At 33.3% G+C, this 14,152-nt stretch overlaps 1 protein-coding gene across 1 annotated transcript; it reads left to right on the forward strand.

The window, feature by feature from the left end:
• Positions 1-5,903: 5,903 nt before the first annotated feature.
• Positions 5,904-8,627, forward strand: LOC127866022 (uncharacterized). The gene is made up of 2 exons (XM_052406661.1): positions 5,904-6,305; positions 7,705-8,627. The coding sequence occupies exons 1-2, from the start codon at positions 5,924-5,926 to the stop codon at positions 8,103-8,105; spliced, it is 783 nt and encodes a 260-aa protein (XP_052262621.1). The 5' UTR covers positions 5,904-5,923; the 3' UTR covers positions 8,106-8,627.
• Positions 8,628-14,152: the final 5,525 nt, after the last annotated feature.

Consider the following 14,152-nt stretch of genomic DNA (forward strand, 5'->3'; position numbering starts at 1 on the left):
AATGATCGACTATCCGTTATGACGCAATTTTAGTTACCCGTTGTTTATTATAATGCATACGCATACTAAATCAATAAAAAATCTTCCGACAAAACGTCTTCTTAAAACAGATAGTTCGACTTTGTATATTTAGCGATAATGATCGAGGTTCCTGGCCTGCGCGCGCATTTCAATAAGCGAGCGGTATGACAGCGATTTAATTATGGATAATGACGCACTTCCGTTGCTTGAGTAAATGGCTAGTGGCCTATCTAGTCAATATCTTTATTCATAGACAAACTATCTTCTTTTTACGAAGACGTTGTGTCTGAAGATTTTTATTTATATAGTATGTGTTTGCATTATAATATACAACGGGTAACTAAAATTGCGTCACAACGGAAAGTCGATCATTGAGTCATCGCCATGTCATTTTTTAATAGAAATGGAAAATACACCTCATTATTCCTAAATACTCTTTATGGCTGAAACAAAACCCTTTAACAATAATATCAGGGGGTAAAATACCCTTTAAACTAAATCCTTATCTGGAGCTCTGATTTATTGTTAACCTATAGTGACTTAAGGTTAACAATAAATGAAATATTTAAAATCCGCAAAGTACCTTGTAGAATATCTCGTTTTACATTATTCATGTATCGATATCAAAATAACATACGCAGGTAAGACATGATGCACGCGTTCTCTCTCAATCAATCTTCCATGGAATATTCACGTGCACGTTGCTTGTTTTTTTTTCATAGAATACGTTGAAAACCATCGGCTGTTGTGATCAAGTATTACAGCGAATGGTGGATTGTCTACAGATAGTATCGTGTTGAAAACATTTCACAAATAGGTCAATGCATTTTCACTAAAGCTGATAAATACCGTATGCATTATATATAAGTCTGATTTATCGTTAACATATGATTTATTTATATTATTGCCATTCAGCGCAAAATCCTCGCTTCACTGGCTTTTTTTTCCTATACATTGACAAGGACGACCATGATAGACATATGAGTTCATAACAGACACGAGTAGACCATAATTTATATAAATATACGCATGCATTTTGATGCATGCGTATATTTATATAAATTAAATTAATTGATTAAATTTTTATTTGTGAATTATTGTTGTACTCAACCCAAAAGTGAGAAATATAATTTTATGTACACCACCATGTTGAAGCGGAATAAAAGGACAAAGTAGCTGAAAAACCAACTGGTCGCAATATCGATGTGATCAATCTAAGCTGGGGCGATACTCAACGCAAATGATTGACGCCCTGGTGTCCCAGGGCGCGGCTTATATGTTTGGTTTTCAATTATCCCTTTTAAAATTTTATGACATCTGGTGTTTGTGTCGCTACGCTCAATATAGTTAAAATCTGCATAATTTCACGCAAGCTAATCTTAATTATTACTGACTTCACCGAACGTTAACTTTTGATGTTTTTACGCGTGTGATCTGACCGCAATGTTTAAATCAAAGCACTGAAGGCACTGAAGTTGTTCGCTATTTTATAATCTTAGACGCAACTCAGTTTACAAAATTAAATTATAGCTTCTTATATCGCCAGTTTGAAATGAACACACCCCATTCAAATTTATAAAAAGTGTGTTTTAAAGCACAGGTTGAGATGTGTTTTTTTTTTAAATCATTAATATAAAAAGTAATTTAAGCTTCATTTTGGGAAATCATGGCTTGATGCATATGCATTACTTGTCATCCCAGTATTAGATACTGTCTTTAAACGAAAACACCATAAAATCATGTGTCGTCCTTGATTAGCTTCTGCGCATTGCACAGGCTTTTCAGTGTGCACAGGGTAATCTTATTTGACATGCATTAAGCCCCGTTTTCCCTTAAAGCAGCCAATATGTACATATTTCAAAGATAAACACTAGACTTGCCAATGTTGTCTTACAAGCTGTTAAATACCATTGATTAAATACACACACTGCAGTAGTAAAGCAGACGCTCCTAGCATTCGTCGTCTGCATAAAATTCTACTGCAGGTAGTGAAGACAGGCAGTGGTTATCGTTCCTAGCGTAGCTTACAGCAGACTGACTTGCAGTTATCGTTCCTAGCGTAGCTAAAGCAGACTGACTTGCAAAATGCCTCTATAAATTAGTTGTGAGCTTACGCTAACGCTAACAACTAAAAAGAACTAGAAATGGGAACGAATATTCGAATATTCAAAAATCGGCCAAATAATTATGAGCTCGAAAAGCAATATTCGACTTTTCGATTTTAATGCAAAGAAACGTGCAAAAATTATAAGTGCAAAGTCGTAATTTTGGTAAGATTAAAGATGCCAACAATTTATTGCCATCCCGGAGGGTATCATTAAAAAGTTAGTGACGTTATTGGTTTAATCTGGGCGTTTACGTGCATGATAATACACCGTAATGAGTAGTTTATTGCCTTAGGTAATTGCCATTTTTTTCGGGAGGCGGAAAACTACAACGGACTAGGCATGGTCAGGGGTGATAACCCCAACAAAGGGTTAGGGTAAGGGTTAGGGTTAGGGGTCGGGTTAGGGTTAGGGTTGGGTTTAGGCTAACCTAAACCCTAACCCGACCCCTAACACTTACCCTAACCCTAACCCAAGCCCTCTAACCCCCCCCCCTTGCGCAATACCATACCATGCCTCGCCCGTTGTAGTTTTCCGCCTCCCATTTTTTTCACATTACAGTTTCGTAATAAAGATAACAGTGCCAACCTGACTTGCTTATCTTCAAATAGCCAATCAATTTAACAACTATTAACTTGTATTTTATCTATTATTATCAATTCAGAATTAAGTTAATTAAACATTAACCAATTAAATAATCGTTGTTTTGGAGTCCGTTAAGAAAAAAAAACGCCCAAATTTTACATAAAAAATCTAATCGAAATAATTTAGTATTGGATGGATATAAGAGAATAATGGGAATACGTTTTCCAGAAATATCTTATATATGTCGAGCATCAAATGAACTAAGTGAAAATGAAGAACATGAGAAGAATATAATAATCAATTAACGTATTGAACAATAATTACCCATTCCCCCTTTTCAAAGCTGTGTATAAGATACAATTTATAGTCGTATTTGTCGCAATCAAGAACAGTACTTTGTTTCGGACGTTCGTAAGTTCATCTAAAACCATGGTTTAATAATACGAATATGCGAATTTCACTTTCAGTTTTCTCTTCTATCCCCACAATATATATATATCTTTTCGATTGACTTTATTGTATATTGTACTTGATGACGGTCAAAAATATCGTCTTACTTTAATTTGATCTTCCTTTGAGCCTTTTCTTATTTGTTTATGTATGTAGTAATCAAATAAAATGAAATGGTGAAATATAAAATATGCCTACTGTAGAAAATGAAAACCGAATCCGAGACCTTAAATAAGTTTTGCGGATATCATACCCAATGCGAAACTAATAACGTTTTCTGCTAACACGTGTTTCGTTAATACCATTGCGTTTCAGCGTTCGTGTCACCCTACTTGTTTGGTTAGATGATGCATAAAAACACAAAATACGCTATATCAACAAATCATGGCAGATATGCAAACCGGTCAGTAGCTTAAATATAATGTTAAGGTCTTGCTTTAAATACAATACAAAAGTTACACGCAAAGTATTCAAAATAATTTTTACTATATTGTCAGCTTGGGCTTCCGTTTATTTCAATTATGTAGCCAGTTCAATCAAAATTTATCCAACGTGAATCAAATCTTAAATCTCAACATGGTGCCAAAATAAATAAATCTGTCTATATAGAAGTATTTCTGTTTGAGTTAAAAATGATATAAATTAACGTCTAGTGCGATAAAACAGCACGGTGGTCACATTAATTACAAGTTATTGGCAGTTATATCTCGAATAAAGTTATTTTGTTAACTAATAGAGCTTTTTTGTTTTATTTGTTTTGAGATATTGTACATTATCAGCGCCCGACAAACTCTGAATTATTGGATCTACAAATATGTTCTTAAAATAAACGCTCATTACGTTTCACGATGTAAAACATAAAAACGAGATAAGTTATTTTGCATCCTTTTATATTGCAGAGTTTTATCTTATGACTTTAACACTAACCAGTTGAAATATTTTCAATCACATTTGTTTATTTTACACTCGTCCTAATGCTTAAAGGGGCGAATCTATGTATACATTATAAAATGATAGCATCTCTGGTAATCGAGTGCAGTGATGCCATATAAATATTTTGAGCATATCATTTGTATCATGCTTACACCATATTCCACTTCATATACCTTATTATATTTCTCTTTTTTCTGCTCATATGCCTCGCCAGCAGTATACTTACTCAAATGAATTGATTATGTTAGATTGACACGTGTTATCACATGTCATTGTTTTATAGTCACATTGCTCGGTTTAGGTTCCTGACTACGAAACACTATTCGAAAATTGATTAAAGTGAGGGTTGTTATTTTTTCTTTTGAATAATACAATAGCATACTGAAAACAAAATATTTGTAACTCACAGCATTGTCCTAGGCATTTTATAATATTTTGTAATCATAATATTTAAACTAATAACATGTATTGCCGAAGAAATGCAATCAACAACAGATTACCCTTAACCGCTCACCTTCCTTTGTTATACGTTTAGATCTAGAGAAGACCATTTCTAAACAAACTATGAATAATTTGTTGGTTTGTAAGATTCAAAAGATAGCGACAGGAAGGGAAAAACTATTCTTAAAATGGTCAGTAACAATTATTTAGGACAATTCAAAGGCTATATTAAAAAGCTGCTTTGTTGCTGTCTATCATTTTGCTTAGTATTCCAAAATCTTTATCATAGAGTTTAAATAAGATAAAAACATTCAATGAATAGTTTATTGTCTCAAAATTCATGACTTTTTAATTAGATTACTATGTGCGAGTTTTTATTCGCGAAAGAAAGAGGAATTTGAGTTCCCTTCAGATGAGGGTGTATTGTCGATTACGTATTCTACACTATTGGGCTTAATGGGATGAATACAATTTCAGGACATTGGTAAAATATCTGCATTTTGCCTTAAATAGAAAAGTGCCCACATCTAACCTGCTTTTACCCATGGCCGATTACAACTAAGATTAAAATCCATTGAGAAATGAACTGTGTATATCGCAAAAACAACGTTATTACTATAACGCCTCTACTTATTGACAGCGCAATAGAGGCAATCAGTAGAGCTTAACATTTAAGAATACACTTCCAGTATTTCGCTTCCAGTATTATATGCAATGTAATTCATATAAACGCGCTGTATAAGATATCAAACACCCCTTTAAACGTGAAAGCAACACCCAATTTACCTGCAAAATAACGTCATATTAAAGGTTGATATTCATTTTTTATGCAGCGTATATATTATCACGTTAATATTCGTATTAAGCTTTCTAGTGTCACATATTTTTTAAAGGAGGATACCGCCATATCGAGTCCTGATTTAAAACATAAGGACATCAGTCAATTAGCTTGTTTACTCCATAAATGTTCCATTATTGCACTGATTATCTTCCACAAATACAATAGTTACATTAACCGTATACTATTTCCTTTTTTATTTCTTTGTTAAGTTAGGTTATATTATAACTTCAAGAATACTGAATGCAAACGAATGCATAAGTACCAGCGTATATGATTTCTTCAAAGTGTATCAGATACGACTTATTATCACATTGAAAGTAATAAAATATGAAATAAGACGAAGTGTAGAACAAAACCAATAGTTTTATTTCAGGTGTTAAAGTATTTCTCAAACAAGATCCACCCACCCTGCTACCCCATGATAATAAATAAAACAAAATAAAACCAACCAATCTCATGCTTCCACCTTTAATGGCATACTGTGTTTATTACTTCGAAAACCGACTCCTCTGCATTTGCATGTTTGGGACGCAAACAATCAGCGAAAATGCGATACGTTAAATCGATCGCTCGCATCACGGTTTTGTTCTTTGCCTGTAGGATCCTTAGGGCATCTGAACCAATGTGTTTGTCACGTTTTGACTACGACGAGAAAATGTTGCTTAAAATACTGAGATTTGAAGACGCTCTTGAGAAGTTCGACAAGAAGATTTCCGACATTGTTGATATGTTTGACAACAACGAAAGAAAGAGGAACAGTGAAACAAAGGAAGCAGTGGATAAAGCGAAATTAGATGTGAAGCAGATAATGGAACACATACAACAAAACATTTCAAATGTGCTTATACACGACTCAAGAAATATTCGAACGCAGTTGCAGGAAGTAGAAACACTCAGAGCTAAGATGAGAGAAGAGCTGAAGTGTAAAGGTATTGTTTCAACAAAATGCAACAATATTGATAAATGCCTACAATTATAAAGGGTTTTAAAGAACGACTTTTTTATCATAATTTTGATATATTGTTTTGTACAATATATATGGAAATATATCGGTATTTCGTTAACATTTGCAACGCGAGTTTTACATTCGCACATTTAACAATTATCAAGGCTAAATAATGTATCGATTATTCCCAAACAAGGCTCGCAATGTGCAGTTCTAGCTGATCTATTTTGTTGATTTATGTATGTGTATATAGAAAGGATTAATTTACACATATCATCTATAAATACGCATTATATGTTCTCCTTGATTAATACATTAACTTGTATCTAAAACTATGATTAGTGTCATTTTATTAATAGAGCGTCGAGAAAGAGAGACACTTGTTTTTATACTAGTTTTCTTTAAGTTAGACTGGCAGTCGACGTACTTCTGTCATACCCTGTCTTATAAATAATTAGATCCTCTTATGAACACATGTGTGTGACGAGATTTTGTATTATGTGTCATTATTTGAAAGTGATTTGAAGATTACACACGTGGCAATCAGATAATCAGCATGGTACTTGATTAACTTTGGTTTATATTTATTATTTGTACGGATCTCTTTAAATATAGATTAATAGAACTCGGAATCGAACACACATACACATAACGAATGAAGTTTTAACATTTTGTTTTCAAACCATAAATGATTTGTTATTTTTCGAGTAATATTTGTTTCATTTATTTTCACGCCTTTCAATATGCTCACAAATGAAGGTTACACATATAATTGATGATCATGGTTCATTTATTGATGCGTTTTACGCATTTTGTATGATCGATGTTTGTAGCATAACACGTTTACTGAAATATGTTTACATTATTTATCCTCGCTTTTGTTTTTATGTTGCAAATTAAATAACTGAACACATTATATGTCAAAACATAATTTCTATAACAATGCGAGCATACAATTAAAAATTGTTGTAGGATATAGTATTATTTATTCGGATCATTTAGTACCATACACTTATCTGAAACAAGAGGTCGAATCCGATGTGTTCAACTTTGGTAGGGGAAATAATTAATTATTGTCGTTTTGAAAAAACAAAACATTGTTGTAGCACATTGATGGAATGCCATTTCACACAACCCTCCAATTAATTGAAAAAAACATTCAAAAGAACATAACAAAAGTCTGTTCATACAAGTGACATTATAATGATCAATACTTTAAACGCCTGAAATTGTGTGTATTAAATGCATACATAAATCACCTGCCCAATACTTGAGTATGAAATGTTTTGAGTATACTCTTAATCAATAATGCTTTAAAAAACATAATCAAAAGAGCGTGTGTATCTTAAAAAATATTACATACACAGTTCTATTATTTGCAGAGCAACCACAGGTTATGTTTAATGCCCGTGTCCTGTCTGGCGATTATACCTTTGTAAGAAACCAAGACGTTGTATTCAAAGAAGTCCTGATCAGCGAAGGTGGAGGCTATAACTCTAACACGGGTCACTTCACGGTGTCCATACCTGGAGTTTACATGTTCAATGTACAGATTTGCTCTCTACATGAGCAGAATTCTTGGTTTGAACTTGTTCATAATGGCAGTCCACTTCAGAAATCAGCACATTTTGGTGGAAAAGGTTGGAACACGTGCGTAGATATGCAAGCCTATGCTAAAATTGCCTTGGGAGGCAAGGTCTGGGTGCGGAGTACATCTAATAGTAGGATGTATGCTGATACCGACAGATGGAACACCTTTGCTGGGATGTTAATTCGCATCTAAAAAAAATAGTAACGATTTGCTAAAATTGTGAATATAGTCATATATAATAACATATATTTTGAATTATGGTTATGTCTCTTAAGTAAATCGACAAACACACAGTGTTACACTCTGTTCGTACTAAGAATCGATAGTTATGATAGTCGAACCAATTTATTGATATTCATTCATGTTCAGTCCTTCATCCGAGAAAGTCATAGATGTTAACGTTACTTCATCTAAAAAACAAACCATATTCTGCTAAAGGTGCCCCGTCCAGCAACTACTTCTTATATTTTCGCAACTTCTTAAATTCTTAAACACTACGACTTTGATATTGTTTTTACTAAGTTTAGCATATTACAAATTTACGCAGATAAATGCAAAGTTATTGCCTTTGATATCTAAAGCTGTATTATAATGATCCACATTTTGTATCATAACTTGTATCATTAATACACTGTATACTAATACCTACGAATAATCTATACTTGTCATTGTTTTGTAATTCCGTTATATTGTAATTAAAATTCTACGCCTCTATCTTTTTTCTCAATTCTGTCACCTCGTACGTTTTAGAAATAATTATAAGCAATATAGAAATACTACCAGTTTTGCATATTTAATAGAAAGTAGCATATATGTTTGTATTGTATTGCTTTCATGATTTTACGAATAACTTAATAAATATCTTTTAAAGCAATTTATTGTTTTGTCGGCACCAAGTATTTTCGAAATAATTTATAACTCAAAGAAATAGTTTGTAATCAGTTAAAAGTCATAAGCAATAATGCAAAGTTATAAAATTAAAAAGTACATTTAATAATTTCATGAACTCGGATATTATCATTACGATGAGTTAAAGATCATCTTTTACAATTACGTTCACTATTTGGAAATATGCTAAATGACTCAGGGCTTCACTTATCTAGTTTGCGAAGCTCTAAACAATCAACTCAATGAATTCTTATATATGCGACAAACCCAATAATTTACATTCAGCACTCAAAATCCTGAATGACACAGGTTCCCGATCATTGATAGATGCATATTTAACATAATATATATACAATCCACTTATTTAAACTATGTACTATAGACTGGCGCCCGGAATGTTAATGATCTCGATATGAGATGGTAAATGTAGATGCACCAAGAAAATAGCCTTTGATTGAAGAACATAAGAGGTAGCTCAATAGCTTCGCAGGCTGGGACACGACAATAATATTCTTTCCCAGGCTATTGCTAAAGCGAGCGCACTGTAGAGGGAAGAAATTGCTTACATTCACAACAAGGTCACACATTCAAGAATTCCATTTGAGGTCACTCATCGGGATTTGCCTAAACATTTCTGCATTTATTGGCAACCACTGGTCCAAAACCATGACCTCGACAAAACTACAAAAAGTATTCCCTGAACAGCCATGTACAGCCCAGAGTACCACCCGAACTGTGAAAACTGTTTAAAGAGAGTCAGTCCCATGCAACACTGCTCATTGCCAAACATGCAAGATTATGCAACCTACACAAACATTTAAGAGTGTCAGGCGCCATTACGTTCATCAAGGGTACTCACAACAGGAAAACAGTAAATGCAGCATACCTCATGTCGTGTAACTTATACAACAGACAATGTGTTGCGGGACTTAAATGTCTTTGAGCAAACGCATAAACTTGCATAGGTCTGATTGGAAAACACGTATATTTAAAGCGGGTATATACGATTTTTATATGTGCTGAATTGTAAAATATTGATACAAATATGTTATAATAACACACAATATGCAAGAAAAATGATACATTTAAGACGAATTTCATAAAATACAGCAAATACAAATTAGCGCCCCGAGCCGATTGTGACGAAGATAATTCGTAATTATTTTCCTACAATAACCGATGCATTCGTCTTTTTAGTAAGTGTTCGTGTGTCGTATGAATCGATATCGCTGCAGGAATTTCAAATGAACCGTTAAACTAAATTTAGATTCACATCGTACATGCATGATATACATGCTGGCGAATTCGGCTGTACAGCCTTTTTCGATTTCAGAATTAAATATCTGGCTTATTTAGCATTTTTCGACACATGTTCTTTTTAACTTTTATTTTAGTTTATATTGAAATATATGTATTATAAGTTTTTACACATTTTATATTAATAAATAAATATTTGACAAGATCGTATATACCCGCTTTAAGAGATACCCCGTCGCAGCTCATTTTAGTGTGATCACACGTTTGATGACATCGTTATGTGCTGTATTGAAGCTAATAAAAAATCGTCAGACTGTAACGTAACGAATATTTTGGGCATCATTGTATAAATCAATTTTTATATAATCTTTTATCAAATCGACCATAAATATATAAAAAATAATCACATTTTGAATTTAAGAAATTAGTAACGTTATTTATATCAACATTAAATAATTTAATTTAGAAAATGAGAAATAGATGTTTTATTATAATGAATGTAATAGTATAAATTAAATTAGAATGGTGATAAAAAATATTTCCTGAAACATAAGAAATGAAACGCAAATATGTTTACATTTAAATGCACCTAGGATATTGCCTTGCCTCAGGTATATTTCTCCAAATTAAATGTCAAAACATTCTGTATGCAAGGGTCAAAGGGTCAAACGGATAAAGTAATTAAGTAAATTTCCGAAAACGTTATTTAATCGCTTAATTGCGAATCAGCCAATCAACGAATGCGGAGTTATATTGCCCAATTTAATTTGTATACAGCCATGTTTGTTAGAATATTCACTTAAGTAGGGCGAGCAGTCCTAGATAGACCGCTGTACAGATAGGTCATAATTTCTTGTTGTCGCGGGCGCAGCCCGTTAAGGGTCTTGCTGTTATCTTGTATTTAACGAACATTGGAAAACGTTGTGTTAAAATTAAATAAGCAAAAACGAATCGCAATAAAACGGCCATGGACTTGTACACTTTATCGTGTAATTTATTGGTTTTGACTGACTATGTTACAATTATTTGTACACAAACATCACACAATCAGCTTATCGATGCAAATCGATTCAACGCATCTCGGTTTCCGGAAATTGCCGCACACAAGTGGTGTGAGCTTCTTTTATGGAAATTGAAAATGATATGTTTTATAACAGGAGTTTTACATGAAAAAATAAATCCACTTGCATACATGCCACAAGTTTGTTATAACTGTTTCATTTAAATGTCTGTGTTGCCAAAATAAACTATCACTAATCCTTTTATAACCTGCTAAGAACAACACTCGCTATCTTAACACCTTATCAGCATCAAAGATCTATTGATTTTGTCAAGTGCTCAAGCTATTGCGATATGACTACGACCGCGATTTGGTATCAATACAAATGTCCATTGTAACTTTATTATCCAAGGAAAAAACACCCTATTAGTTGTTTTCTGACGTCGTGTCGCGTTTATCATATCAATAGCATCTAAAGCAATCAGATTATTTACCCGCAAAATATGCGCAAAAAGGCGCTATGACGTCAGAGGTAAAAAACAACAACAATTGATTTGTGGGTTTACTTTTCACAACTCGAAACAACTGACTCGTGACCGTTGTTCTTCTGTTCAAAAATGACATTGGGAGTGAAATATACTGGCCATTGTTTGTTATATACAGTTTACCGTTATTCTCAAGTGTAATATATAATGATGATTTTAGTCGGGGGAAATCCAGACTGTTTGTTTTGTGCAATTGATCGCTGTTTTCAGTTGACTGAAAGGTCAGTTTCGAATCTACTCAAATGTATTCTAATTCGAATTATATTCTATTCGAATATGTCAGGATTCTTTCGAATCCCTTATGAAAACCTTATGTTGTGAGTTCTTCTCAACCGCAGCCAGCTGTTGTATGCGGCTCTGACATAGCAGGGAGGTCTCCAACATAAGTTGTATGTCCACGTTTGATGCCTTCTTCCCTTCTTGGAGCACAGCTTCCAAGCTGCAGAAGACAATCATTGAAATGACCTTCTTTCTTTGGAAAAAAATGGTGCATAATATGGGTTACCTTTGTTTGAACCTAAGGATAAGTATTTTTTTCTAAGTCTAGGACCATCTGGGAAAACTAGGCTTGATGCATGTGCTTAAAGGCGATATAATAATATATTTTATGTATATGAAATTAAAAAAGAGTTTATGATACCTTGATAAACAAGATAAACAGAGTGTGGGCTAATGAAAGTGCATATCCAACACCTGGTTTATTGTCTTTAGTGTAGACTTTAAGAAAGCTCAAAAACAGTGTAACCAATTCGGTCCGAATGAAATGAAATTTACTGTGCCAATAATATGTTACACATGCATTCATGTTCTGTCATCTCTTAAAGCAAAGTTATTTTTCGTTGTTGTTAACATCCATGAACATGAAATAAGAATTATTAATGGTACACAAACCAACAATAGAGTGAAATAATATATGATTATATTCTTTATTAATAGCTTAATAATAAACACTGATTTTACTATATGCACAGACAAAGTAAAAATAAAAGCCCAATGAAATGTTAATATTAATGTTCTAGAACATGAAGTTTTAGAATTTGAAAAAAATAAAAATAAAAACAGTATAATGGCTGATATGTTTGCACTGATATGAGTTTGTTTTAGTATCAGTTACATGTAGGACTGAGTCAAACAGGTCCCAGGCCACTGTGTTCTCCATTACATTTTAAGTAACAAGTAAGATTTTCAAAGGAGCTAGAGACTTAGCACTAAAAAAGGCTTTTTCTTGTGCCGTTTCGAATAAATATTATGGGGAAAAGTAGCCGGCGCCTAGATTGGTAGTGACCAGTTAAATCGCCTGCTACTTTTCCCCATATTCAGACAAAATTGGTCCCAGGCCAAATTCCTGCCTGCCTGATGACCATCTATACATTAAGGTCATTCAGCTGGGAACAATTGAATAATATCTTTCATTCATATAAAGGGGAATTGGATACACATTTTTAAAGAAGAGTTGAAAACACAAGCTTCAGAACGGACGGACTAACGGCAAGATGAACAAGTGCAATACTTCATGACTCCCACTCCATGGGAGGCATTAAGAAATAAAATGAAAAAAATTAGAACTTTGTTTTTTTTGAGAAATGAACTCTTAAAGAGTCACACACTATAAACAAAATTTTAACATATATAAAACAATACTCACCATGCTTTTACCTCTGTGAAGACAAAATCTTATTTCCATTTATATGCTAAATGGGTTTGGATGATAAAAATCATTTTTAATTTACATTAGTTATTTTTTAAGAACACATATGGGGCAACTTTTCAATGATAAAATGCTACAATATAAAGAAGTGAAACTCCAGCTGCTGGAGCAGTATTGAATTTTCATTAAAAACAATTAGTTGGTCCTTTATTTAAGGCAAGTGACCGATTGCCCAAACAGTACAAAACAGCACAATACAGCACAATACAAACCAACATAAACACAAAATATGAATAAAGCTGGGGTCACCGCCTTGGAACGGTCAATGCAAAGCATTGGGGGTTTAAACCTGGTTATAGAGCGCTCAACCTCACACTTGGCCTAGCAATATTCATAATACATTCAAGTGTAAATAAAATTTAACGTCATAGCATTGTAACTCAAATTAAACAATAATAAAAGGGAATTAAAACGCATTCAATTTAATTACTATTTAATTACTCAATTGCATTGAAGATACAAGAGTAACAGAATTACAACTTTTTGACGAACGATCAAATAAAACTATTAACAATTGTCAACTACATTCCTTCTTTATAGAAAAGATTTGAGAATGGAGAATCATAGAGTTAATATCTCAGATAATCATCGCGCAAATACAGGAAGAAGCAAGCCATTCTTAAAATCAAAGCGATATTGGCCTCTTCGAAAATTCGGAAAGCCCATATTTACAATCCTCTGTTAATTACATGTATCGCTTTACTCAACTAAAGCCCGCCTATAGCGGGGTGTCGTATTGGAAAATCAAAATTTGTATGAGAGACAGCGCTGGTATGCAGATGATACCTGCAGTTAAATCAAGCAGCTTTTGTCTCAATAAAAAGAGCGCGAAAATTATGCA

The sequence above is a fragment of the Dreissena polymorpha genome, chromosome 1 (assembly GCF_020536995.1).
Source record: "Dreissena polymorpha isolate Duluth1 chromosome 1, UMN_Dpol_1.0, whole genome shotgun sequence".
Lineage (NCBI taxonomy): Eukaryota > Metazoa > Mollusca > Bivalvia > Myida > Dreissenidae > Dreissena > Dreissena polymorpha.

Coding starts and splice junctions, on each gene's coding strand:
- LOC127866022 (XM_052406661.1), top strand. CDS start 5,924: ATGCGATACGTTAAATCGATCGCTCGCATCACGGTTTTGTTCTTTGCC. Junction 6,306..7,704: donor AGAAGAGCTGAAGTGTAAAG/GTATTGTTTCAA, acceptor TATTATTTGCAG/AGCAACCACAGGTTATGTTT.